We start from the raw sequence: 27,314 nt of genomic DNA, 5'->3' as shown, positions 1-27,314 counted from the left end.
TATTGGAAGGTGGATATTGAGTAGGAAGTTGAGTAAAGTTGAGCTTTAGGATAACTGTTAAATAGTGAAAGAAATCAGCAGTTTGTCTGAAGTCCTCTGGAGTATACTTTCAAGGAGGACCTCCTATGCATCTCCTAAAGGTGGTGGTCTGCTTACAACTTCAAAGAAAATCATTTTTGCCGAAGTGTAGTTTTTTTATTACAGTTTACTTGCTTGCTTCAGCTCTAACAACACAACTGCATCATAAAATACATGAGGCTTAATGCATGTTTTAGCCTTACAAGAACAAAAAAATCCCCACAACCCTGGTATTCTAATGTGCAGAGGTGTTCCGACTTACTTACCTCTGTCGATTGAAATAGTATTTTTGATCATGCATAGAAATTTTTCCCTAGCTAATCCTAGCAAATCCTGATTCTTTTTTTTAATATTAGATCTTTTTTGAAAAATGTCTTGTTTCTAACACTAGAGTTCGGCAAAATAGAGATTTGTGTTAGTTTCATGACAAAAAGTTTTGTGTTGACAGGTAATGAAGGTGATAAATTCTTCTAATGAACATGTAATTAGTATTGGAGCCAGTTTTAATACTGAAGCAGATTCTCACTTAGTGTGTGTGCAGAGTAAGGATGGTATCTATCACACACAAGCGAACAGTGCAACTGGACATCCTAGGAAAGGTAAGCTGTCTAGTTTGGCTTGTAGAGAACAATCACATCTCTTGAGCAGAAATGCAAGATTTGGTTATTTAGGTTGCAAGGGAAAAAATATATTCCAGCAGTTTGGACAAAAGCACAATATTCTAGAAATAAAGTAATTTAAATGCAAAATAAAATTTTGCTAACTCTTATATAAAACACAGGTATCTCTTTATAAGTGCTGTTAAGCAGAAATTAATACTTCTTTCTGTTTTCAGTTTTTTAAATCTAGTTTACATTTTCATACATCATCAGATTCCTTACCTCTTTCCAAATTTAATATTAGTGTGATTTGGGGAATATATTTATAGATGTAGACACATGATCTGTGTAACTGAGCATATAAAATATATAACGGTGAGTATCTCTGAACAACGTCTAGCAAACTGATAGCACCACGCATACAGTGAAGAGCAGTACAGTGCTTTGGGATGTTTGGAATGCAATGCAGCTGTCTGCACGGCAGTGTATCTGGGCTGTTAATTCAGAGACTACAAATTTGAGTGATATGTGGCGGTACTCATTTTATTTCTACTTTTTCTAGTCACAGGTGCAAGTTTTGTGGTGTTTAATGGAGCCTTGAAAACATCTTCAGGATTTCTAGCTAAATCCAGTATAGTTGAAGGTAAGAATTTAGCACTATGTGGTTTCTTAAAGAGTTAAATATATATGATTAGCAGACTAGTGCAAGATCTTTATTCTACTGTAAGCTAAGCTTCTCATGATTTTAGCTTTGTAGAAAACCGATTGCAAACTGATCATGCTATTCAAAATGTATGCTGATGCACCTGTTTGTTTTAATATATATTGGGTCTTAACTCTTCACTTAATTCAGTCAATCCAAGTATTTCCTTTACAGTTGCATACATCTAAAATTGTTTTCATCGCTGAATTGATGAAATGCATATTTTGATACATAAATGCCGAAAACTTCTAAGATCTTGCTCTACTGACCAGAAAAGCTTTTGTTGTAACACTTTTTCATGTAGTGTTTAATGCCGTAGTTGGGAGACGGAGTCCAAGTTAAGTCTTGTGTGCGTTTGTTAAGGAACTGTAGGAGAGAGTCCATTATCCTAGAATTTAAGCCAAGGTTGTACTAAAACTCCCTGCTGCTGCTACTGTAGATAAGTGAGAGTTTTAACTTAATTTCTTTTAGATGGACTAATGGTACAAATAACGCCAGAAACGATGGAAAGCCTGCGTCAGGCATTGAGAGACAAGAAGGACTTTAAAATAACTTGTGGCAAAATGGATGCAGGCGACACAAAAGAATATGTAGATATTTGCTGGGTGGAAAATGATGAAGAAAAAACAAACAAAGGGTAAATGTATTATGAAAGCAGAACATCTTCTAGAATTTTTTTGTTTCCAACAAAAATATCCACCTTTTATTTCAAGGAATTAATCTAAAATATTTTTATTGAAAGAAGGAATTTGATATTTAAAGCCTATAAAGCGGTGGGACAGTAAACTACCTGCAGTCCTCTAGATGTCACTAGCAAAACAATTTTGCTTGTGGTGGTCACTGAGGAATACTTTTTGCTTTGTTCTGTGTTCTGGAAGCTGACAGGAAGAGGCTGTGAGCCCTCAGTTTTTTGTTGTTTTTGCTGCAGGTTCTCTGTCTAAGGCATAATCAATTTGTGTGAAGATGGAATGAATCCCTTTTAAGCTTGCTCATTATTTACAGGAGCTTGGAAGCGCACAGTCCTGGCTTTTTCCACTAATTCCTTACAATGCAGCCTTCAGTCGGCAAGATGAAACGGGATGTAATACATCCTTATACCCCATGATTGGAACATTTGTTTACGTAGAGTCAAACACTAACAATGATTTAATTACCCATCACTAATTCAAAACTTGCCTCTTGCATTTTAATTAAATACATTGATTGTCAGGCTAGGGCTTGATTTGCTATACCTTTTCCTGTGGCTTCTCTGATCAATTAGAACAAACAAGGGCTTTGCCTAAGAAGGTTTCTAGTTTCTTCAGCCGGTAAGATGAGTTTTGTATTCAATAAGTGGTGTGTTTGTTTTCTATTTAGGATTATTTGTTTTTGTAGCCTCTGTATTTTCATGATGCAAATTGTATTAGATTTTTGTTATGTAACTGTCTAGTCATCCCTAAATGTTATTTAAACATTGTGCTTTAGGCTGAATAACTTGTATGAGGTAAGATGTTGGTGTAATTATTAACTATGTTATCTTCCTCTGTAGAATTTTAAGCCCAGTAGATGGAAAATCAATGGAAGGAGCTCAGAGTGAAAAAGTACTACAAGGTGGAGACTTTGAAACCGAGGGAAAAATTATGAAGTGTACTGAAGTAAGTAAATTACATTGTACCCGAGTGTTGTTTTTACCACTGTTTAGAGTAGTTTGGTACCATCTCTAGCCACGTTACCACCTAACAGATTAATTTACTTAATATGTGGCCTTACTGATATGCCAACTGTTTTCTGTAATTCTTTGATCATTTTACACCCTTTTCATTATTTTCCTTCTGAAAAGAGACTTGGTCATGTCTGTAAGTTTTGATAACTATACAAATATATAATCCAGATATTCCCATAGCCACTCAACTATTCCCATAGTCACTCAATATGTATTTTGATTGAACAGATAAAATACTGGAATACTTTGCCAGCGACCAAGCATTGGTATATATGGCTTTCTGTTTTGTATTATGTGTACATTGAAGTATTTTTCTTTTGTGTGTTTTTTTTTTTTAATATAACCAGGCTGCTGTCTTATCTCTCCTATAATTTCAGGTGTACTATTTTCAAAAGGACCATGAACTATCCAGCCCTGTTCCTCACCAGTTTGCTAAAGAGATTGCTATTGCTTGCAATACTGCTCTTTGCCCACATCTTAAAACCTTGAAAAATAGTGGAATGAATAAGATAGGCCTTAGAGTTTCCATTGACTCAGATAAGGTAATCTTTCAACTTTTATTGCAGATACCACGTTTCAACTGAAATCTTTCCTTTAAAGACTTTGGGCCCCTTTCTGAATGTTTTTAGTTTTTACCATACCCCAGATCCAGATGGAGGATGAAATTTCATGTAGAAACTGTCCAAATGACTAGTTTCTCCTGGAAGGCATAGGCTTGCTTCCTTTTCTGCCCCATTCCCTGATAGCTTGCTTACAATGTGTTACCAGTCATTCCTTCGTTCTGACTCTGGCACTCATTTGCTTCCAAGGTGAGTCAATTTAGGGAATCACAGAGAGAGTTTTCTGATTATCTGCGTTTCTTGAAGTACACAGTTTCCTGCTATTGTAGCTCCCTAAGCTAGTTCAGTAAGGGGTACATGCACCGAAGCCTGTATAGCAGAAGAGGACAGGTCTGCACAGCTGAGGACGGGAGAGAAAGCAAGGCTATCTGGTAGGTGATGCCCCTGGAAAGGACACAGAACTCGAGAGCTGAACTCAGGATCTAAATTTTCTTGCCTCTGAAGATTTTATTCTCAGTCATACTTCCTTATCTTATTTCAGAGAACCGTGTAAATCAACTTAGTTTCTAGTTTTCAGCAATATGTTTTGAAATGGAGACTCACTTAGTCTCCGAAGTGTGATGTTAGGAAGTAATCGCATCACTCCTGGACACCTATCTGAAGCAGTCTGGGATGCAGAGGGTGTGTGGCCCTATAAGCCCAAGGGGAACGTTGCGTGTTTCTCAATGGCAAACCTTATAGTGAGTGACTGATCTGGAAACCCATCCAGTGCCTAGGTTTTTAATACTGTTTTCTGTCGTTCAGTACTAGGTGAAATACTGTTTTGTGTCCAAGATACTGAACTTCTGTGTCATCTTATTAATATAAAAAAAGTATTGATGTAAACTTTTTTCCTCCTAGGTTGAGTACTTGGCAGGCTCTGGCGGTCAGCTTCTGCCACAGAACTATCTGAATGAATTGGACAGTGCTCTGATTCCTGTCATCCATGGTGGAATGTCAGATCCTACAAGTTTGCCATTGGAAATGGAGTTAATATTTTTCCTTATAGAACATCTGTTTTGATGAGGATGATGTATATTACATACGATATACTGATTTGCTAGATCTGAACGCCAAAGCTGTAATGTTACAAACACTAAAAATATCCATGTCACTAAAACTAAGTTTTGTTTTAATAGACTTTCAAACTGGGTTTTGTTTAAAAACAAACCCCAAGCTCTCTCTGGTTATTTTACCACAAAAGAATTGTGGTTTTTAGTATTTCCTGAAGTTCTGAAACTTTACACTTAATACAGTTGCAGAAGAGGGTGGGTTTTGTTACCTCTTTACACAACTGTAGCATTTACTATGCGGAGTGTAACTTTAAGCCATAGTATCTGCACTGTTGCCTCTTAACCTAAAATATATGTGTTTTAATTCTTATGGTCAGATCGAATTACATCTGAAGCACGTGCTTTGCATGTGCGAATGAGATGAACCTTGTGAAGTATACTTAGCTGGCACAAAACTGTTTTCTTGCCACTTGAGATTCAAATATGAGATCTTCGGTAGTTGACTGCAAACACCATGTGTCAGTACAGATCACAAGTGCACACCATGTGTCGTCTTGTGTATGATAAGCAAGAGGAGAAAATTTTGCAGGTATTTTTATGAAGTCTTTGTAGTTGGAGAAGTCATGACAATATTAGGATATTATGCTGGTGCTTCAGGAACATACGCTTCTAATTAATTTTTTATAGAATAACTGATTTCATTCTTGTATTTATAAGGATATAACTAACTTAAATGGATGCTATTTTTATAAATATTGGTATTTTTTCCTTTACTCTGTGTTCAAAGTCCTGATACAATTTGACCTTCCAAGGATAATTAATAAGCCCGGTTACCCTTGAAGTAATCTACATGTAGCAATAAGTTGGACAAGAATCCTGTAATATCTTTTCTGCTCCCTTCTACTACTTTTTGACACCTCTTGGGAGCCACCTTTATTTTCAGGAGAACAGATGTATTAAGTGTGAATTTTCATGAACAGACTGCTTTAGTATACCTGAGGTTCTTGTATTTTTGATATTGGGTCATTAAGATCTATTTATGTACTTGTGATGCACATGATTGGTACAGAGGTTCAGTGAACCATAATCAGGGTTTGATAACTGTCAACTGTTTACCAAGAACAGAACCAAAACAAAAATATATCCAAGATCTATACGGTTTTGAGTAAAAATGCTGGTACAATTTTATAATGAAAGACTAATCACGCTTTGATGCCTTGATTCTCATAGGGGACACTGTTTTTATATGGAAAACAAAGTTTGTAACTTAATCGACTCTGCTGTTACCTGTGCTTTGGAACACCAGTGTTAGAAGGGTTCAGGCTTCAAGATCTCAGGCTGGAGGAAACTGAGGGTGCGTTTGAGCTAATTAGTACGACTCTCTCAGAGAGAAACTGCAGTCCTGGACAAAAACTGAAGACCTTTCCATACGTATGCGCTATGAACAAAAAGTGGTTGCTTGAAATCAGTTCACAAGCAGTCAAGCAAGCAGCACTGAGAGGATGAGGATATCGCTGTTAAGTGTATTTGTAACAGAGATGTAACTAGGATGGGGTGGCTTTGCGTTACCACAGCTGCCCAATACTCTGTGGGCAAACTAGCTCTACCTGTGTTTCTTCTTAGAGGTAACCAAAGGAACAGTTGACTGTTGACCTTACCATGGTTTAACTCATTTTAAATAATGATCACTAACAAATAAAAGCGACTAAAACATTTGGTATTTTACCTCTACTGTTTACGAAAGCTTTTTTTGTTGAATGTTTCTTGGGTTTGTTTTGTTTCTGTGGCTCTTTGTTTGGACGCTTCTAACTCTGAAACCGTATGGGACTGCTAGGGGAGGGTGATGCCCGGGGCCTGGACCCCTTTCCTGACTGCTCAGGCCCCTGGGAGAGCAGCACCTAGGAGAGCGTGCTCGGGGCTGGTGAGGTGTGAGGGACATGGATAAAGGAAGGAGAGGTGGTCTTGCTTAGATGGTGGGTCAGGATTTGAATCTGCAGCAGTCGCGGCCTCAGGCCTTGAAAATAAAGAAATGGCGCTTGTTGAAGGGAGGGGTCAGTGGAGGCTGGTGGTGCCGCAAGCGGGGAGGGCTGCTCCGCGGCCGCGGCGCTCAGCGCGGCCCTTCCCCCGGGCCTGTGGGGCGCAGCCTCCCGCCGCTCTCCCGCGGGGGCTGAGCGGGGCCCGGGGCCCTGCGGCCGCCCCCCCTCCCCTCGGCGCGGCGGCGGGCAGCGGCCCCCCCCCGCCATGGCGGCCGGCGGGCGGGGCGAGCGCCGCCGAGGCGATGGCGGAAGGGGCGCAGGGTAAGAGGGCGGCGGCCGCGCTGCCGGCCGGGGCCGGGGCCGGGGCGGCGGGTGGGCTGGCCCGCCGGGGCCAGGCAGCGATGGCGCCGCCGCGGGTGGGGGGCTGCAGCGCACCCGGAAAGCGCCCGCCCGCCCGCGCCGGCTCTGGTGGCGGCTGGCAGCCCCCGGCCTTTGCCCGGGGGGCGCCATGTCCGCGGGGGGCTGCGCAGGTGCCGCCGCCGCCGCGCCCGGAAACGTGCTGCCTAGGGACGGTCTTGCCTTGCTGCCGCAGGAGCTTGGAGTGAAAACATACTGGATTATTTTCTGAGGTCAAACCGCATTCGAACAAGAGATGGGGCAGAAATCACGTGGTATCACGCGGCAAACCAAAAGTCGCAAATGGAAGAGGCCATCAAAAGTAAGTGTGAATACAGAGGAATCATATCTACTGTGGTGGCTGCCTTGTTGGAAATAACGTTTTCCAGTGTTTCTCTAACCCGAGTTTGTTGAGGTAGCATGGATAACTGTCCACGTGCCCAAGTATTAGACTTGAGTAGTTCAGTTTGGAGAAGGCAGCGGGCTTGAGGTCCGGACCTTCAGGTCTGGTCCGCTGTCCGAGCGACAGTCAGGGAGTTGGCGTTTAACTTACTGAGTGTCGTTCAACTTACGTGTTTAGTTAAGGACGCAAAACGTCACTGGAGTCTTTTGTCCCCGTTGAGGTCGTAAGGAATACAGGAACTTCTGCTACAGATAAAGTTATTTTCTTGTCATGGTCACACTGAGCTTAGATGGTAGTTTCCCGATACACCCGTTCCTTGGCAGCAGTGATCAGGTTTTTCCAGGTCTGACCTGTTTGTTCTCGTGGTGCGTTGGCCCTTCAGTGGCGCTGACGCTCCCGTTTGCGGATCCACTCCGGAAAAAGGAAAATGGAAGTGATGTGGTTAAAGCTCCATCCATTCATGCACCCCCTGGGTGCAGTTCAGTGCTGATGCTGCTGAAGGGGCAGCGTGCTGTGGAGCAAACGTGCATGTGAAGAAGGTACGGTAACTCCTTGAGCTGGTTTTGCTGGTGAGGCTCCCTGCAGAGCAGTAGCTGAGGTGCTGTTTGTTACCTAGAAGACAGTAGAAGACAGGTGCTTCTGCAGTAACTCCCTATAAAGGTGCTTGCCCTGGCTTTCAGGGGTTTGTCAGGGCTGTACTGCGAAGCTTGGTCCGTCTTCTCAAAGCAGTTAAGGATTCCAAGTACTTTTGGTCTTATACGGATAGATCTTCTTTGAGTTTTGTTAAAGATGGGTTTGAAATATTGAAATATCCTGGGTAATGTTTCTTGGATTTACAAGATAATGTTATTATTGCTTCCCCTTTCCTTCCTGGTCCACGATGGTTAAAGTGCTTCAACTTATTAGCGGGTAGTTTATTTCGGTGAATGTTAATTTGATGTATGTGAATATTGGGAAGACTGTAAGTTACAATTTGTTTTCTACTGATAATGTAATTATTATCTTTTAGTGGATTTTAGTCTAAGTAACTGTATATGTTTGGATTCTCTGCAAAGCTCGTAGCACTGCCCAGGTTGTCAGATGCTTCTCATTATAGGAAGCTGTTTTCAAGAACCTACAGCATTCCTAAGGTTCCCTTCATTTTCTTGTGTTCCCGCTAGTATTTTCATGGTAGAGCTTTTTTACTGGCTGACTGACTTCTTTAAGTTTTGGCCCAGGTGGGTTGGTCAATCTTGAGAATGAGACAAGGGGAAAATACAATCTTTGCCAGTGTTAACGTTGATGACCTTTTCTCTAAAAGCTTGGGAATCTTACATTAAGAAGAAAAAATTGAAATTTAGCATAAGAAGAGTGAATTCGCATTTTGGATTTTCGTTTTGCTGTACCCCAAGAACCAGCTATAATTGCTTTGATAAACGCGTCTTTAAAAAGCAGCTTTCACTTGCTTGTAGATTTCTCAAGAGTTTAGTGACTGAAGCGTCCAAAGAAATGCTTTCTCTGTTGCTTCACAAACAGCCGTGTGCACTCCACGTGCGATCTTTGTGGAGCAAGCGTGCACAGTCCAACGCAGAAATAACTTTCCTTGTAATTGTGATTCTGAAGCAGACACTGGAACTGTTGGGTTTGCTTGTGTTACAGCATTTGTTTTTTAAATAAACAGGTGCTGTTCACATGGTAGAAGCGGATATTCTTCTTCGTGATGACAAGGGAGGAAATGGTGACCCTGTCATGGCTCACCCCCCAGAAACAGATAGTGACAACACATTGCAGGAATGGCTAAAAGAGATTGTAAAGACAAACAAAGGCATCAAGCTGGATTTTAAGAGGTATGTTTAAAAAGAAAAACAAAGATTTGTGTATACTTTACATGCTTGCTAATTAACTGTTTTACTGGTTGTGCTAATTATTTGCTGGTGCCAGTAGAGCAAATTTTTTTTTTTAATGTGCAATTTAATATAATATACTTACTGAACAGAACATACACTGAAATATAATTGATGTTATTGAATTCATTATGAGAATAAATGTTTATTTTTAGTTCTAAGCAGTATTATTGGGTGAATTATTTTTCACCAGAAGAGTATTTTTGACTCATATTTTACTTATCATGGATGAAGTGAAGCTGTTGGTTCTAAAGCTTTAAAGTGTTTTGAACTACAAATAATGATTTCATATTTAATGAACTATATAGCTGTTAACTATTACAGGAAGAGTTAATTTTAGTTACATATATTTCTGATATCTCATGCTTTTCATTCAGTGTTTTGTTCAGTTTTGCCTGTGACTTTGCCCAGCAGTAATTACTTAAACTTTTTTTTGTCAGGCCAAGTGTATCGCAGACTGAATTATTTAAGTGATTTGGCCAGACTAGTTCAGCAGGCTCTGTAATTGAATTTGGAAAAAAAATAGATTATTTGCACGTGCTGAACATTTCTTAATATTTCTTTCAGTGAGATGCACCAGTGACTCCCTTTTAAGGAGAAGGGGCTTTAAATTTAGTAGAAATGGCTTTCTCAATCAGGAATAGTTTGAAAGCTTATGTAATAAGAAGTGGATCTACTTTTTAGGGTTTTTTTTTTCCCCTTCTAAATGGAGTTGAGCAGTGTCCAGGATGGAGAGAGAAGGCGTGGACAGTTTGTCCCAGAAAAGTTCATGCAGAACTCGGAGAACCGAGAGAACTCAGAAGTCTGTTCGTGCAGAGTTCAGAGAAGTTACACATCTGCAGAGAAAAACAGCTGTTACAACACAGCAGCTTTCCATACAGCTAGCTTTAAGAGTTATATGAAGAGACTTCTGTTTGATAATTCAACAGTTACCATCAGTAGCAATTCAGTTTTAGTTAGGATACATCTAGAAACCTTTTCCACAAACTGCTCTCTGGATTAGGGTTTCCTTGTGTTCTCACATCTTGCAGCGAAGGGTCTTGCCCACATCCTTCCATCTAGTAGAAAGTGAGCTCCTTCCTAGGACCCACACAAGGATTAATAATCAGCAGATGTGCTTAGAAGTTTTCTGTCAAAACTCCCTTTTTTACAAATCCAATTTTTTTTTATTGGAAATAAAATTTGCCTTGAGCAAAGTTTTTTTTTTTTTTTGTGGAAACTGAAATGATAGTGCCTATCTGGAAAGCTTGTTTCAGTTTTCTTTTCTGCTTGCACAAAGAAATTGGAAAAGACAACCTTAGAGCTAGGAAACTGGAGAGTTGCTCCCAGGCTGCAAGGGGAGCAGGAGCCCCTGGGTCTCCTCTGCCCGGCAGTGTGCAGGTCTCTGCCGCAGTCACCCAGGTTTCTCGGTGTCATTTGCTCCCATGGGAGGGGAATGAAAATGTCGGGGCCTTCCAGGAAGGCTTCTGGTGAAAAGCAAAACCCTGTTCCAGGACTGCTGAAGTTCGTATTAATTTAGAAACAGCAGCCCATACCAGCATGAATTTTTATTTTCCCAGAACTTTTTGTTTTTTAAAGAAAGAATTTCTCTTTCCTGATCAGCTCCAATATTAACAAACATTTTGGGCTGTGTCTATTTAAGAAGTAAGTGTAATCCTTTGAATATCTGATCTCAGGCCATATCATTGTCATGTGGTGTTAGATTTTTTCAATATGGATTCTAATATAGAAAGGAAGTTTATTACTTTTTGTATGCTGAAGTATATGTATGTTGAAGAAGATTCATTTTTTTGGCCTGAATTTTTAATTTTAGTTTTGTTGGTTCAGTTGGAATTTTAGCCATGCTGTCTCATAAGCGTTAATGGAAAATACACCTGAAAATCCCATGCGATTGCTTTGAAAAGTTTGAAATGGGGTTTAAAATGAGCTGTGATTTTCAGATATACACGTCTGCAATTCCTAACTTTAGCTTTGCCTGCATATGCATGTACAATGTCTGGTTTTGGAACATTTGGAGAATCCGCTCCCATGTTAAAAAGAGCTTGCTCAAGGCCTCAGTGTGCTACAGAAACAGAACAATTGATGGAGTTGTAAAAGTTGATTTGTGCCTTTTGTCCTGCATAATATGATTACGATTTCACATAAAAGTTTTGTGAAAACACAAGAAATGTGGACAGATTAAATCCTTTTATTATTATGAAATCTGTAGATGTCTACCTGGATGGGGAAGGGAAAGGAGAAGAGAAGTGTATTTTCTTAAAAATTATTTTTTAATTTCATTTTAATTATTGTTTAAAGTCATTTAAAAACAACTATCTCTTATTTTTCCACAAGGAGTTTCCAGCCAAGTGCATGACTTAGAAAAGCTTTTAAAATGATATTACATTGTATGAGTCTAATCATATAAAAGCATTTAAAAATTACAAGCACACAGTGCAAATATATTCAGATGAGTAACACAGGATTTGATGTTCTTTTGGATAATATTTATTTGAATACCATTGCTGAAATATTAAAGATTATTCTGGCAGTGCTTAGAAAGAAATATTTTGTTTTCTTGTCACCTTGACTAACCATGTAATCACATTTCCTGTTGCCTGGCTTTACATACAAAAATGAATATATTCTGTAAAAGGACTTCAGAGTCTCATTTTAAAAATGCCAGAATCATTTTAATATGGAGTGGGCAGTCCAAACTAATTTTCCAAGTGCTGTGCAGTAAGAACACTGCTATAGTCTAGGGTTTTTTTGTTTGTTTCAGGAGAAGCTACTTGGGGCTTTTTTCTCTTCACCTTATCAGATACTTTGTAGTAAAAAAGGAAAGCAAGGCGTTCCACTGGCTTTGACTTTCTCAGCTGCGTATTAATTCAGGGAAAATTTGAGCTGTTCTGGCCTCAGACAACGTGGAAAATACTTACGCCGTTAATGTTAGCTCAAGCTATTATTTTTACCCTTTGGATAGTATATAAACTTCAGGAGCATATGTAAATAGAAGAAACATATTTAAATTAATGGTAGCATCTGTGGCTTTGGGGTTTCTTCCGTTCGGTGGTTTAATCTAAACTCTAACAGTAGTCAGAGCCTGTTGTGGCTTCCTTTATTAGACTCTGTCCCAAGCTTTCTATGTAAAAAAAACTCCAACTCTTAAAGGGTCACAAATGAGAAGAGCTATGAGATATAATTCTCTGTAAATGAAGTGTATTCAGCAGTTAGAGCTCTGTGTTGCGGTATCTCGACAGCATTTTCCAAATATGAAAAGTCCTTCTACAGGCCCTTCCAAGTATAATGTATCCAGCAGTCAAGTAGTTCGTCTAATTTTTGTCCATTGCATCTCGTGGTTGGTAGCAACCAGTTTAAGCATATCTGAAACCCAAGCTATTCCAAAGGTCTGTAGTGGTAACGCTCAGGCTTGCGTGTAGTCTCTTCTTGCGTGTGTTCTCTTGGACGCAGCTCCTGATAACAGCGCCAGCGCTTCGGTGCCCGGCGTGCTTGTGCACCAGTCAGAGGGACGGTCCAATGAACGTCACCGTTCTGAACAGAAAGGGTCAAAAAAAAAGGGAAGAAGCTTAGCTGTGCCCCAGATAGGCTACACTGAAGTAATTTATGAGGAGAGTTACCCCAGTACTCTCTATTGCGATGGAGCAGCTCATATTGGGCAGCAGGGAAAGGTGAGGCTTATGCCTTACTTTACCCCAGCAATTACAGTCAGCCTATGCTAGAAGGGGTCCTCAGCATGTGCTGAAATGCTCTCTGGCTTACTGAGACAGTTTCTTTAGCATATTCATCTGTATACATACTATACATTTTCTGTTCTTAATTTGAGAAGTGCCTCTTATCAACTGTGTGTTACTGATACAGTCTAGAAGCCGTACGGCCTTCTTTGGAGCTTCTGGAACGTGTGAAGCTGCACTTGAGACAACCTGTTTGGATCAATGCAGATGTTCTACCAGGACCTAATGGAAGTAATGCTGTAGTGGATGCAAAAGGATTCCTTGACACTGTCACTTCATTTTTCCCAAATGTAACCTTATCACTGGGATGGACAACTGGCTGGCACCCTGAAAAACACAATAAAGGTAAAGATGGAAACTGTAACACTTGTGCTGCGTAGCCAATTTTGTTCAAATTGCTTTCAAAATTGATTCAAAATAAATTGCCTGTATTTTGTCAGTTGGAAAATAATAGTGATTATAAAAAGAATTATTTTATTGGTGGATGTTTGATGACGTGTGTTATATAGCAGTTAATACAGTGCTTAATTGAAATGCAACAGAACTGTATACAGATCTGATATTTTTGTTGTTTAACTCGTTCTCACATATTGAGGAATTTATTGGGCCAAATTGCTTAAGCCCTGTTTCAGGTAGGGCTACTTCCTGAATTACAGCAGGTTTGGTTTGTTAATTGGAATTCTGGCACATTTCCTGAAGAAAAATAGCGTATTAGCTGGTAATTTAAAACCTATCAAAGTGCTTTTGCATTAGATGACTAAAATTAAATTATACATCAATACTTTTTAACATTGTGTTTCTGCTGAAAATTTTTCCCCCAAAATTCCAATTAATTGATCTGTTAGTAATTTTTTAAAAGTCAGTTTTGAAAATCTAATTGCAGTTTCTTACTGTTAATCCTTAACTAGAATTTAGATCCTGAACATGGGATCACTATTTTAGAATCTCTTTCACGGACTCCCTCTCATAATTCTCATGGCTGCTGTATTAGGGGTTTAGGGAGCCCAGCACGCATGCGTTTGTGTGCGTTAGCATAGTCTCCATTGAAATCATCTGTGACTGCAGAAACAAAATCCATTCCAAAACCTTCCCAAATTGATAACTGGTCATTAGCAAGATTTAGGATTGCATTAATCATGATTTTGTTATATGGCATGCAGTAATTTTACTGAACTAGATAATACTTTTTCCAAAGTATTTTGAGTGCAGTAAAAAGTTGCTAGACATATGTATTGGAAATACTCTGCCACGTAATCATTTTAATAGCGTTGGTAATTTTATTTTGATGCTAAATTTCAGCTTATGGTGATGCTAGTTAAGGCTGTTTTGTAAGATGCAAGAAAAACAGCTCTTTTGACGGATTATAACTACAAGTTGCTGTTTGCCCAAACAAAACCTTTTTTAAGCTTTGGTACTGTTAAGTCTATTCAATCACTATGTTGCATATGATTAATCCAGAAAAAAGGATTAACCGTCATTACTGAAGTTAGGATTTTCATAGCCAGTAGAAACAGGAGAGCCATTAAATGTAATTTCAACTAGTTTTAGTACTTGTAAAAGTCTTAAAAGCTGGCACTCATAAAGTTTTTTACATTGCTTACTTTAGCATTTTTTTAGTAGAAAAAATTTTACTTGCTTCATTTTTGTATTACTTTGTTTTTTATTGCATTCATTCTGAAATCCTTTCTTTTTTTTCCAAAGTGTTTCTGCTTTTACAGGTCCACTATCAAGTTAAAACTAGTCTATACTGAAGTCGAGTCTTTTTTTAGAGTGCAAGCAAAGCTATAATTCCCTGGACGTTTAAAAAAAATCGAATTCTATAGCTGTATTAAAAATAATGTTTTAGTTACTGGACATAAAGATTTTCCAAATAAGTTTCCTTTTCCTGGTTAGTATTGCTTTTTTTCCCTGGAACAATGACATGTTTTGTTTATAATCATTTGGCAATTTCACTTTTAGAGTTATCTGATTTTTCGCAATATTCACATTTGCTTATGTTTGGTCTTAAAACGTAACTGTTCTACAAATCATTGTGTCTTGTTTTGATAGAAGTTGTATCGGCAAAGAATTCTTTTTAATCAAATGGTCTTTATTGTAGGCTATGACTGGATGATGGTGAAAGAAATGGCTCAGATATGCAGTGCACTTTCTCAGCCTGTAACTTTCCCTGTAAGAGCAGCATTAGTACGACAGTCGGTATCTGAGCTGTGCTGGTTATTACAGCAGTCAGACAGGTAAGTTTGAGGGGGGTTATTTTTAGCAGTTTTATTATAAAGGCACATATTTGTTAATATGAAATATAGCACATTTATGTGTACATACTCATCCCAATTACATTGAAAATATTTTTACTTTTTAGTTTATTTCTTGATTTCCTTAGCTCCTTTCGCTGTTAAATTGTTTTGTGTGCAGAAGTGGGGACTGTTCATTTCTGCAAATGTTAAAATTCCAAAAGGCTATTTAAAATGGCTTCATAGGTATTGAATAGTGTATAGGTTTGTAATCCAGTTCCTTTACAAACATTTCGTAGGACTAATATAGTCAAATAGACCGAGTAGTTTGTTGCATTTTGGAATCAATTCAACTTAAATACTTAAATTTTTATATACTTAGTGTTTATATTTCATGTAATAATGCGTCTTGAAAAACATCAAAGATGTGATTTTTGAATAGGAAGTTAATGAGTTTGCTAGGAAGCTAATGAATTTTGCTTAGGTACTTGAATACATTCTGTGGTTTCCAAACTGACCCTAGTTTCTATTTTAAAACTGTTTTTACAAGCCCATAATAATTTCATAGGACAATTGTGTTTAAATATATAACGGAATGACAATAAAACCTTCACACATCTGGTCATTTACTCATCTTTTTTTATCTAGTCTCGTTATCTAAACTTTAATAAAGTTGTTTTCAAGCACCAGTCAAGGTGCCCAGTCAAAGCCCAAGACAGAAACTTCAAGACAGTCACTTGTCAGAAGCACAAGTAGTTAGAGACAATACGAAGAGTAGAAAAATAAAATGCTATTGTTCTCAGGTACAGTGGAGAACTGAGAGAGAAATTATGTTTAAACATTTTAAACTTTGGAAAAATCATTTCAAAATATTATTCTGTTAAGAATAGATTTTGTTAATTGTGCCCTTCTCAAACATTTCCTCATTAGATACCAGCATTAGCCTCACTGACATATTAAGATTTACTCTTGTTCTTAGCATGAAAATCCCAATTATGTAGCTGCAAGATTAGAAGACAGAAATTACTGAGCCGGTTTTGCTGACATATATATGACATGCTGATTTACCTGGGTTTTAAATTAATACAATTTGGAGAAAACAAAGCCTTAAAAATCAAGTTTTTATAATGCAGACATTGGGGATAGTATTGTTTTTAAACTTCAAATGATTATTTGAAGTATTTTAGCGTTTTGAGAAAGTTACATTAAAACTTGTGCAATTAATGAGAAAAGCGTAGGTGAGATATTAGGGAAGATACATTCAGTTCATCAGATAGCATCACTACACGTCACATGTGACAAACGTAAAATATGAGACAGTGATAATATCACATATAACTAAGGTTGTCTAATGTGGTCTGTTATAATGCTCTGCTTGTAATTATTTATTATGTTGCTAAACTTTAAATGCACAGTCTGAAATGTCTTGGCTGGATGTCTGCCTAGGATTTTTTTCCTTGCTAGGTTTGGCAGAACAGTTCACATAAGAACCAGGCTAGGGATGAGTGGTGCTCAGGGGTGGAGGCTGTCCATCTCAAAACATTTGCAGTCCTGCTTGGGAAATTCTAGCATGTTTAGGAAAAAAACTTAAAATGGGACTGGAGCAAAATTGTGTGGCTTACCTCTATAATGAGAAGAAAAATCACCCAAATGTGGCCAAGGAATAGAGCTCTGCCAATTTTAGTTTGCGTATGTCAAATAGGTGTTTATGTAGAGGCTAGCAGTCTTATTGTTAAACTAGTCTGTCTGTACTGAGCATTGTGTATGCAAACTAGAATGCGTTTGAACATGTCCATTTTTGGAGTAGTGTGTTGATCCAGCAATTGCTTTTCCCAGTAACGTGAAGTCACTGTGGTAACGAGACATACTCTGTACTGCTAGGGCTCTCCCTTGTAGCACCAAGACTGAGTGGAGGAAGGCTGCCTGAGGGAATGTAGAGGGCTGAGGAGAACGGGGACTTATAAAAGTCTAATTCTGGTAGCTCATAAATTTTGGTTGCGTAACTTTGAAACGTAAAGGAAATGAAGTTTGGTATGTAATTACATTCCAAAATTAAGACACTATCCTGACTGTTTTTAGAAACTTATTAGTGCCATGTCTTCCTGTCTTATATGCTTTAAAATAAGATAATAGCATATCAGTTTAAATTCTTTTTTCTTTTTTTTATATAGGTACAGCCTCACTGTTTGGACAGGAAAGCAAGATGAGTATTCTGTAGAAGATTTGCTTTATACACGAGAGAACTTTGATAAAAGTAGGGTATATTATGATATCTTAGAACCGCAAAACTCAGAATTCAAAAAAGCCTTAGGAATAGAATATTAAATGGGAAGCCAGCAAACTCTGACCTTATAATACTTAACCTCTTTAATGTGAAGGTTTCTTGTTCAGAGAAATGGATTTTTTTGCATTGTATAGAACATATCCATTGATCATGACTTTTTTTTTTTAAATACACTTTATTTAAAGGCTTCTCAAATAGAAATATAATGCCTTCTTTAAAAGGTCAGAATTGTTGTTTGCTCATCATATGCACGTTCCCTCTCCTTCATCCAGTAGCATGTAGTAGAGACTACCCGTGTTTCGTAAATGTTCTCGCACTTGTTCCCTACAAGTATATAAAGGGGAGGGTGCCCCAAATGATACCTGTGAGCCAAGGTAATTTGCTACCAACTACTTTTTTGTAAGCCAGAATCTCTGGGACACTAGACCTCTACCAAAGATTTTATTTTCACCCTTTGCACAGGAGGACGGACAGGGAAAGGAGACTGTAGTAAGTACAGAACAATGAAGGGGTTGCTGAAGGGGTTATTTTGTAGCTCATCTTGATGCACTGCATTTTTACTGCTGTCGTAATTGATGAAGTTCTGACCCTTTATCAAGAGAAGATAGTGTTTGCTAGGTGTTTTTAGTGGGATCCAGGATGATACACACTGAGGGGAGAAAGAATGGTTATGTATTCTGAATTAGAACTAAATTAGTTCTTTGCACTATGATCATTGTGCATTTCACGCCAGGGCTTCCCTCTGTGCTTTCTGAGCCGTCAGCAATATAGTCTTTGGATTGTTAGGAGACTGAGGTGGAGTTGGAGCTGCACTGCAGGAGGCGCTGGGCGTGCAGAACCCCCAAAATCAGGAGAATACTCCTGATAATTGTGCATTTCTGTGGCTGTACGGTTATTTTCTGTGTTTTCCTGGATTGTACATGTTTTTAACTCTCGTAATACTGTTGGGAAAACTTTTGAAAAGCTGACTTTCTTTGAGGAAAACTAAACTCATTGCAACCCTGTTTATCATCTGCGAGAAGAGGCCTGCCCATTTTCTTTTAAGCGTTTTTGCCTCTATTGCTTCTCCATCTCTTAACTTGTATCCTGACATTGAAATCTCTGCAGATTAAAACATAAGCTACGTCTTTTGCCTGACATTGTGAATTTTTTTTTTCACAATAACAATAGAGATTTTTATTTCTAGATGAAAGCTGATTCTGTGAAGAGGCATTCCTCAGGCACCTTCTTGCCCTCCTCTTTCCACTCTTCTCACATCTTAGGAAAATACCTAGATCTTCAGTTTACCTAAATTCTAATTATACCTGCACAGATCAAATCTGTGTTCTTTTAATGTGCATTATATGCCAAATATAGCTTGTAATAATCTGTTACATTTTTTGATTCTCAGTAAATAGTTTCAGCACTTTGTTGATTATTCTGATGAATTAAATCTTAAGTGTTGACTATACAGACTGAATTCAAATTCTGAATGATGACATTCTTCATTTCCTTTCTCTTCTGTAAGGCTTACCAATTTTATCCAGCTTCTTTCATAAAACTGTCACATGCAAAATAGCAAAGGGCTGAGGGGATGGGAAGGGAGAGATAAACTGTTCCAAAGCAAAATCTTCTAGGATTTTCAGTATTTTAAATATCTAATATTTGGACTGTAAATGCTTTGCAACAGGAATTTTATCTTTGATGTTTTGCACAATCCTGGGCAGGCTGTGAGTACTAAAGAATTAATTACAACTTTTTTTGTTCTTACAACTTCTTCTTTTTAGTATTAATGTAACTCTATTAGAAAAGTTAAGTTATGTTCATTAATCCTAAATCTTGAAACACTGTGATTTCATGCAGTTATTAAAATTCAAGGTTCATGGTTGTTACCTACATCACCTTTACCGGGTTTACCAAATAATTGTTCACCTTTGTTGAGGGATAGAGCTGTCATCATTTTTGTCACCTCTTCAGATGTAATATAGTTGGATAAAATTAGGAAGTATTTTTCTAGATAAGGAAGAAAGTATCTAATTGCACCTGGAACAGTTAAACAGAGTACCTCATTTAAAGTACCACAATCATTATGAATGGCAGTAACACTCAAAAGGTCAAGTTTGGCAGCGTAATTCTTTTTAATGAATTGGGAGAAGCGATGTATTTCTTACTTCAATGTGGCAACATGATTTAGCTTGGAAACCTCCCTATTCTCTGAAGTATCTGTTTCTATTAGCTCCACGTGCACACCTTGCTAGGCCATGGGAAAAAGATAAGTATTTTCTAACCTATCATAACTATGTAAAGTGCTTTAAATGCTTTAAATAGGAGACTACTTTCTAACCCAGGTCACTTAGACTAAACCAGGTGCAGAAACTATTGCATGAACAGATGTGCTAGCAGATCTGATCATGCAGTATTCTTTTCTGGATCATGACCTTTTCACTTAAATCCTCTTCAGGGAGAACAGGACATATGACTGACTGCAGCCCGCTTAAGTCCAAGTTACAAACATTGCTCTGAATCTATAGCATACCATATACTGGTAGGAAATAGTATGAAAAGCTCAGCTTTTTATTCTCTGGAATGTACTATGGAACAAGAAGCACTTAGGAGACAGGAGCCAGCTTTTGGAACCGAAAGCAACATAGCTGCCATAATTAATTAGGCAGTTGTGTAAATAACAGAATTTGCTTTTGAGGAACATAACAGAAATAGTTTGAGGAGATATCGCTGTAGCTCTATTCATTTATTGAAAGCAAGGTGTCACTAAATAGCATTGAGTTCTTGCATTATGCTTTCTGAACACTCAACTAGTTCTAGGCTTAGTCTATATTTCTTTTTAAGATATTGCTGACCATTCAGAAACAGCAACTCTCTAGGCATAGATTTAATTTTAATAGATATGAAGACAAGAGTATCTGCTTGTCCTTTTGTTACACAATTTATATATGGTTTATGGACTGGAATGGACTCCTCAATTAGGTTGTGCTCCTTGCTGTTGCAGGCCCTTACATATATTGACTTAATGGATTTCATCTTAAAGTTTGTTAGGCCTTTTTGCTTCTACACTGGCAGGCTTTTTTACTATTTAGAAACCTTTTCCTCACTTCGCAATTCTCATCTGAAGGATTAGGAATTGTTAAAACTGATTATACTATTAAGTAGGAAACACTGTCAGCAATTACCAAAAGTATTTTCAAGGAGTTTCAAAGTATTTGCAGGCACCATGGAGAAAACATCATGGACTAGTACATACGGATATGAATAAATAGGGGTAGTCAGATAAAATTAAAAGGAGACAATGATCTGGATTACCAAAAAAATTAATAAGGTAACAAGACATGTACAACTGGGTTAGACAAAATGCTAGCAATAAATTCTGTGCAGCGTTCTTGCAGTGACAGAAGGGTTTGACTTTGTGGCGAGTTTGATTATTCTGCATGGATTATCCTGTGTATCTGAATTTCTGTATGTATCTTTTTTTTACCCATGTGAAAGCAAGTAATTATATTAAGTTTCCTGTGAAGTGGTTTGTGTTGTTGAGGATTTGGTCTTACTTGTACGTAGCTAAAGACATTTGAATTTGTTTCTCTGTTTTCATGCAAGCCTGGATATAAATGCTTTCCTTGTAAAATCGGATGTGTTAACTTGGGGGCTGGCAATGAAATAATAAAGGTGAGATGAAAGCTGGTTATTTATTCTGTTGGAAACAAGTATCTATGACAGTCCTGTGTTGGTCTAGCCGTTGCTGTCTTTTTTATCTTGTGTCCTTGTACTTGATGATTTGTGTAGGAGTTGTAAGTTCTACCTCCTCTTTGTGGCATCATTTTCTTTAACAGTGTTGTTTCATGTCTGGTGATACTTTCAGCCAGACTTTGAGATTTGCTCGTCCTTGTTCTGTGGACAAATGTGCTTGACTGTAATGGAACTCGGTATCATTCACAGTGTTTAACAGTTGCATTCAAACTCCAGAAGGATGTCTAGGTGAGTTAACAGATTAATAAAACATTTCTGGTTTACTGCAAGTGTAATTCGATCTTTGTGTTTTTACGTGAATTTGATGGAACTTACTCAGTAGATAATACAACAAGTTGCAGAAGGAAGTTGACCTCATTAGTGCCCCCAAAGACACTTTTAAGAAAAATAAGTTCTCCCCATCTTCATCTCCAGCATTTATCTGAAGCATTTTCCCATTTTGGTCTTCTCTGAGTGTAAAAAGCAGTCTTTTTCTTCAAGCTAAATTAAAACCTTTTGTATTTTATTGATCATCTGTGATCATCTGTGTGATCAGACCCTTTGCTAATGTTATTACAGATATATTTCTGCACTTAACTTTCCATTAAACCCTATTTGGTGTTATCAAGCCCAAGCACCGTACAGCTTTCACTTGTGATTTTCTCCATGTTTGGAGACTAAGGAATTTGATTCTAGCATATGGTGCATGTTATCTTTTTCATAGCAGTAGTGATTGTGCACCGTCCCAGGAAGCTATATTTGAACCTTTCAGTTCCCCTTGTGCAGAATCAGATTCACATAAACCTTCACTTCTGCAGCCTGCCTTCAGGAATTTCTGTCATTAGTGATTGAAAAGACACAGATGATGAATTAGGCAGATAGTTTTATAACACATTTAATAACTTAGTGACAAAATGGCCTGGTCCTTTCTTTAAGCAGAATTATAGAAATTACTGTATTATAGAATTCAAAATGTTTGGGCTGGTTTTTGTTTTGTTTTTGAAAGAAAGAATAGGCTCTGGGAAGAGCCTGTGAGAGTAATATGAATTGCATCCTACAGCATATCTGATATTTAGGGGAGGACTTCCTTACATTTCCGTGTTCTATACAAATTTCTTTCAATGTATTTAAAATTGTTTCAATTTTTGGAGAGTTTTTCTTTTCAGAAGGGTCAGTAAAGCTATTAATATTACAAAAAGACAAGTGTTTGGACCCTTTTTTTAAAATAAACATTTTTTTAAGCTCCACGTTAATTAGAAGATTTTTCTACCATAATGCAAAATGTTTTTAGTAAGTATTGAAATTTTAATTTAAAAGCTGTTGTTATTTTTTATTTGTTTTGAAGTCCATTGACTTTTCTTCCACACTTCAGTTTGTTCATTTTTTGTTGCAGGAATATCTTGCTTATGCAATATAATTCCCTGATCCTTAAGCATATCTTCTATGTATTAACGCGTTACATTTAGCAAGAGTTTTACGTACAAATCTTCAACTGGCCTATAACCAAAAGCAAGGGCTGCCACATAAAATCCACGCCAGGGGCTTTTATCAGTCTTTAGATTGCTGCTTCCCTCCTAGGGCTTTAACAGATGACTTTTGGCATATGACTGTAAGTGAGGTAAGATGGGACTCCCTTCTTCTCGCTGCTATTATTTCTGAGTTGTCTTTTTACTGTAGACTACTGTAATTACTGCGTTATTGTAATACCTTTTTAGTAGCACCGTTGATACTCACTTCACACTGCAGTTACTCCATTTCAGGAACCAGAATTGCGCTAGGGTACAAGGTCCGTGTGTTCCCTCTTGCCAGCTCCACTGCAGGAGCGGTAACTTCTGGCAGAATGGTGCAATAGGCAGCTGGGAATAGCAACAACTTAGGCTGCCATCGCAGACCTTCTTCATTAAAACCCATGATAAAGAATTATTTGTATTGTACTTCAGTAAAATGCAAAGTACTGTACTCCATCATCTTCTGAAGTCTGAACATCTGAATGTTGGGGTCAATGATTTGTTTTTTAATATCCTTATATTCCGGCTTTGTTGCCTTTAATTTTTCAGAAATTTTTCATTTTTCCATGATTTAATGACATGTTTCACCTGCTACATAGAAGATACTACTGTAGAGGATTAATATGGATGCAAAATTAGTTTTATTTTTAATTCTTCTGTAATGCTTGTAGTTCGATTATTACAAACCTCATCTTTGTTGAGTTTTAAGAGATATTTACAAGGAATTTGTTAATTTAAAGGATTTGTACAAAGTAACTGAACTAGGCCCTTAATCAAAGTCCTTAGGTTCTGTTGCTGGTTCTGTACAAAGAGGTGTGCTTATGTTTTAATTGCATTTTTAAATGCATGAAATGATAAGCCAAGGACATTCCTAAGAGATCTCTGCTTTTTTTAAACCAGCTGTAAACATCAGCTGCCAAGGAGACACCTGTGTCAGATAATGGGTATCCTCCTCTGAAGAATGGGAATTTTGCAGAATATTCATGTTTTAAAATAAGGCTAACTTGTGTAAAAGAGTACAAGACTTATTGTCTTTTCAAAAGGTTTATTAGCTGGATATTTTATCTGAGTAATTAGTCATAAAAATTGGCATTTTATCCTTTTCATCCTGCAAAGAAAACCTCAGTTTTCTTAAGATGTGTCCATCTCAAAACTGATGTCTCTGAAGGTTTTGGAGAGCTTGTTAAACTTTAAGAAGTGCTTGCTTGGGAAGTATTACGCAAAAGGCACTCTTCCCTCTAACTCTTCCCTTTAACTTGAAGGTTACAAAAACTTGTCCCCCTCATGCTTACGGTGTGTATGTTTTTGTAGGATGGTTATTTGTGACTAAGATTAACCTTTCTATAAGAAGCCATGCTTTTGTTTCATGAACGGAATAGTGAACTGATGGAGTAATGGTTTACTAATGTAAGAATCCCCTTGCACATAAATACCTGGCTTTGATTGGAAAAATAATCAGCTGTACTGCTTAACAGATGCAGAAAGATGAAGGTCTCATCAAGGATTGATGAGAAAAAAAGACATTCATTTAATGACTGTTTTAGTTTAATAGTTTTCTTGTGTAGCTGCATCAATTTATGGTAATACTCTTTTTGCAAGTGCTACATTCTTTTTCATAACTGTAAGAAGAAAAAATAACCCCTTCAAATGCCTCTCTCTTTCGCCTTATAGCATAAGCAAACCAAAAAGTGCAGGGAAGGATATTTTGCAAACTATACTTGGAACACTATGTATCCTTAAACACTGCTTCTTTACAACATTTTTATGCAGTGACTATCTATCATACTTCTTAAACCAAAATATCAAATATAGTAGTTGAGTGCATATTTTAGATGGTTTTGTGAGGCTTACCACTATTTGTCTAACAGAATAATTTTATTTTATGGTTTCCCGACATTTTGCAGAGAAAATAAATGCCGAAGATAAAATATTTTCACCTTTTAAAACTCTTAGATGATCTGCAAAAATCTATCACAGAGATTCAAAATTAAAAATATCTTAAGTAAGTGGTGCATATTTTACTGAAAGCTGTAACTTACCTTCACAAGCAGGCTTACTCATAGAAATGCCATGTCCATTTTAAATAATTAAAGCTAGGACTGTGTAAGGATTCATGACATTAATCTTTGGTAAGTGGATGAGTTTCGCTAATTTTTCACTATAAAATTTGGCTTCTAATTCTCACAGCAATTCCTGTAGCATTTCCAGGTTTATCAGCATCTGTCTTGATGTACGGATTGCAGAGCTAGCCTCAGGGAGTGCCTAACTCCTCCCCTGCTATCTGGTTTACCTCTGTTCATCTCCTTAGACATATAGTAGACATTTCAGATAGTGTCACTCCTCAGCTCTTTGACTCCTTATTCACCATAGCTCCCTAAGTAATTTTTTTGCAAGAGATACTGCTTCCTAGGATAAATCTATTATCCAGTATAAGTATCTGGCTTTCTTCTAAAATACATGATTGTGTATGGGCATATCAAAATATATCAAATGTGTTTCCTTGTACCCAGGCCACCAAGTAAGCCATGTAAGTTATTTTTAAACCAAGTATTGCTATTGAAACAAGCACTTGCACTCAGTTACATGAATCAGTTTCAAAACTGGTATAGTCGGCATCACTGACTTTGGCAAAGTTGTTACTGGATAAGTTCTGACTCCAGGCAGCATTTCCAGTGTTTCAAACACATGTGTATGTTTGATTTTGATCGTATTAGTGTTCCAAATGATATGAATAGGACTAATTCACATCCTTAAAGTTAAGCACATGCAGAAGTGTGTGCTGGATCAGACTCTAATTTAGCTCCATTGTAGTCACTGAAGCACTGGTGCTTTACTCCTTTGCGAGGTCTCGCCTACAGTGACTGAGACTGTGTTTGAGAGCTATAGTGTTGTCATCATGCAGTTAATAAAAACAGCAGCATATTTTAAATACTGTTCTAATTTGAATGATAATTGAGATCATAGCTGACCTCTTGGACAGCAACCTCCCTGGAAAACTTTATTAAAGTTCTCACAGTTTTAACAGGAATATATGAATTAACACAGAGACCTAGGCCAGATTGTTCTCTCAAGATGGGAAACCATGGCTCTTAAAAGGAAAACTAGCAAGGAAGAAATTTCAGCTTGTGATGTTTTCTTTATCAAGGTATATAAAGAACATCTGAGGGACCTTTTTGTTGTTTTTAAACCTTCAAGCTTTTGGGGAGATTTAACACTAGATTCAGGTCGTCTTGCTTCCCATTTTTTGCTTTAAAAAACCCTTATGAATAATTGGAGGGCAAGTAGGATTAAGACTTCAAAGATAAAAACGTATCTCCCAGAACCAAATTAACATAGTGGTTTACCTGAAGAGTATCACTCACTCAAAGGGGTTTGTACTAGTTTAGCTATGTTGGATTAAATCTAATTAACTATTCCAATTTTCCTGTATAGAGACGGCCTGAGAAATACTTGCAAGTGGGTACCTTTGGTAGTGACTCAGCATCTCCTAAGTGAATAAGGGGAAAAAATGAACCTTTATTTAAGCAACATAACAACAGCCAGAGAACAAAACTGAATTGTTTTTCCTCTAAAGGTCACTTGTAACATGATGTAATGATAAACATTAATGTTAATTTTTCACATTACTTCTTTATCAAAATTAAATACAAAGTACTTCCAACACTGCAGAGGAATTGTACTTCTCAAGTGAGACATTTGCCATTTCCCCCAGGGATCAGAGCTTTTTGTAAATAATTACTGTTTCTATTGAGAGAGCAGTAATCTCATAAATGTTATTGTAAAACCAAGGCAGTTTTGTACCTTCAGCAAATAAACCTGTCAGAATATCTAGTCCTTAGTTGATACTGTCTAAACAAGAATTCATATTCCTTAAAGATGTATTTTTAACTTCTGATATTTAACTTCATTATGAGATGGACAGAATAGAAAATTGCAGTTTACATTTATAATATCATGAAAATATTTGAAAAGTATATTGTTTCTATGTAGGGTTTATATGGAATAACTTGTATTTAGTTAATAATTTAATATTGCCTTCTGTTGTTTCACATAATTTCTCTGCCGCAAAAAATTTGCCTGTAATTGTTCTGCCTGATATATGTGGATGCTAATCCAACATCTACTGAAGTAAGATGCAGTCCTTCATCTGGGACCTGACTGGAACCAAACGTTCTGTGAGCCTCACCATCCTTCCACTGGTAGGTAATAGCTGTTAAAATGTACATAACTCTATTTTCAGAACTTTCTCATTTTTGGATACGTAACTGTGCAAATGTACCTTTTTAACATGACAAACACGTCTTTGTTTTTGGGCATGTGCACAGACTAGGGTTTGTCAGCCCATCCATAAGTGACCAAGAATCTTTCAATGGAATAATAGTCTGTCTCTAATTTAAAAACAAACAAACAAACAAAACAATTCACAAGTACCACCAATATTTTTGTGAATAGGAATTGGTGACTCTGGCTGGGTGAGAAGCTACACAAGCA

At 37.5% G+C, this 27,314-nt stretch overlaps 2 protein-coding genes across 7 annotated transcripts in view; both read left to right on the top strand.

Moving 5' to 3' along the window:
- Positions 1-6,419, top strand: part of LOC104152911 (zinc finger FYVE domain-containing protein 16) — a 30,199-nt gene extending 23,780 nt beyond the window's left edge. For all 4 annotated transcript variants that reach the window (XM_068925020.1, XM_068925022.1, XM_068925021.1 and 1 more), the window contains 6 exons: positions 527-677; positions 1,240-1,320; positions 1,852-2,017; positions 2,909-3,014; positions 3,460-3,624; positions 4,543-6,419. In XM_068925020.1, the coding sequence (XP_068781121.1) occupies positions 527-677; positions 1,240-1,320; positions 1,852-2,017; positions 2,909-3,014; positions 3,460-3,624; positions 4,543-4,704 (831 nt within the window). In that variant the 3' untranslated portion in view covers positions 4,705-6,419. The remainder of the gene's footprint in view (positions 1-526; positions 678-1,239; positions 1,321-1,851; positions 2,018-2,908; positions 3,015-3,459; positions 3,625-4,542) is intronic.
- A 513-nt stretch (positions 6,420-6,932) lies between these two features.
- On the top strand, positions 6,933-27,129 carry LOC104152905 (protein FAM151B). Of its 3 annotated transcripts, none has more exons than XM_068926337.1 (7): positions 6,933-6,991; positions 7,263-7,388; positions 9,130-9,295; positions 13,211-13,428; positions 15,182-15,317; positions 17,486-17,568; positions 26,953-27,129. In XM_068926337.1, exons 1-7 carry the CDS (start codon positions 6,973-6,975, stop codon positions 26,979-26,981), a joined length of 777 nt encoding a protein of 258 aa, XP_068782438.1. In that variant the 5' UTR covers positions 6,933-6,972; the 3' UTR covers positions 26,982-27,129. The 3 variants fall into 3 exon arrangements, with proteins under 3 accessions (XP_068782438.1, XP_068782439.1, XP_068782436.1); XM_068926338.1 differs by lacking the exon at positions 26,953-27,129 and adding an exon at positions 18,785-21,768; XM_068926335.1 differs by lacking the exon at positions 26,953-27,129 and having other exon boundaries at positions 17,486-18,723.
- The last annotated feature ends 185 nt before the right edge of the window (positions 27,130-27,314 follow it).

The sequence above is a fragment of the Struthio camelus genome, chromosome W (assembly GCF_040807025.1).
Source record: "Struthio camelus isolate bStrCam1 chromosome W, bStrCam1.hap1, whole genome shotgun sequence".
Classification (NCBI taxonomy): domain Eukaryota; kingdom Metazoa; phylum Chordata; class Aves; order Struthioniformes; family Struthionidae; genus Struthio; species Struthio camelus.
This window is presented reverse-complemented; position numbering and strand designations above follow the sequence as displayed.

Excerpts from the sequence above, each read along its gene's own strand:
- LOC104152905 (XM_068926335.1), top strand. Across the intron at positions 7,389-9,129 it reads AATGGAAGAGGCCATCAAAA|GTGCTGTTCACATGGTAGAA; the intron begins GTAAGTGTGAAT and ends TTAAATAAACAG. Across the intron at positions 13,429-15,181 it reads CCCTGAAAAACACAATAAAG|GCTATGACTGGATGATGGTG; the intron begins GTAAAGATGGAA and ends TCTTTATTGTAG.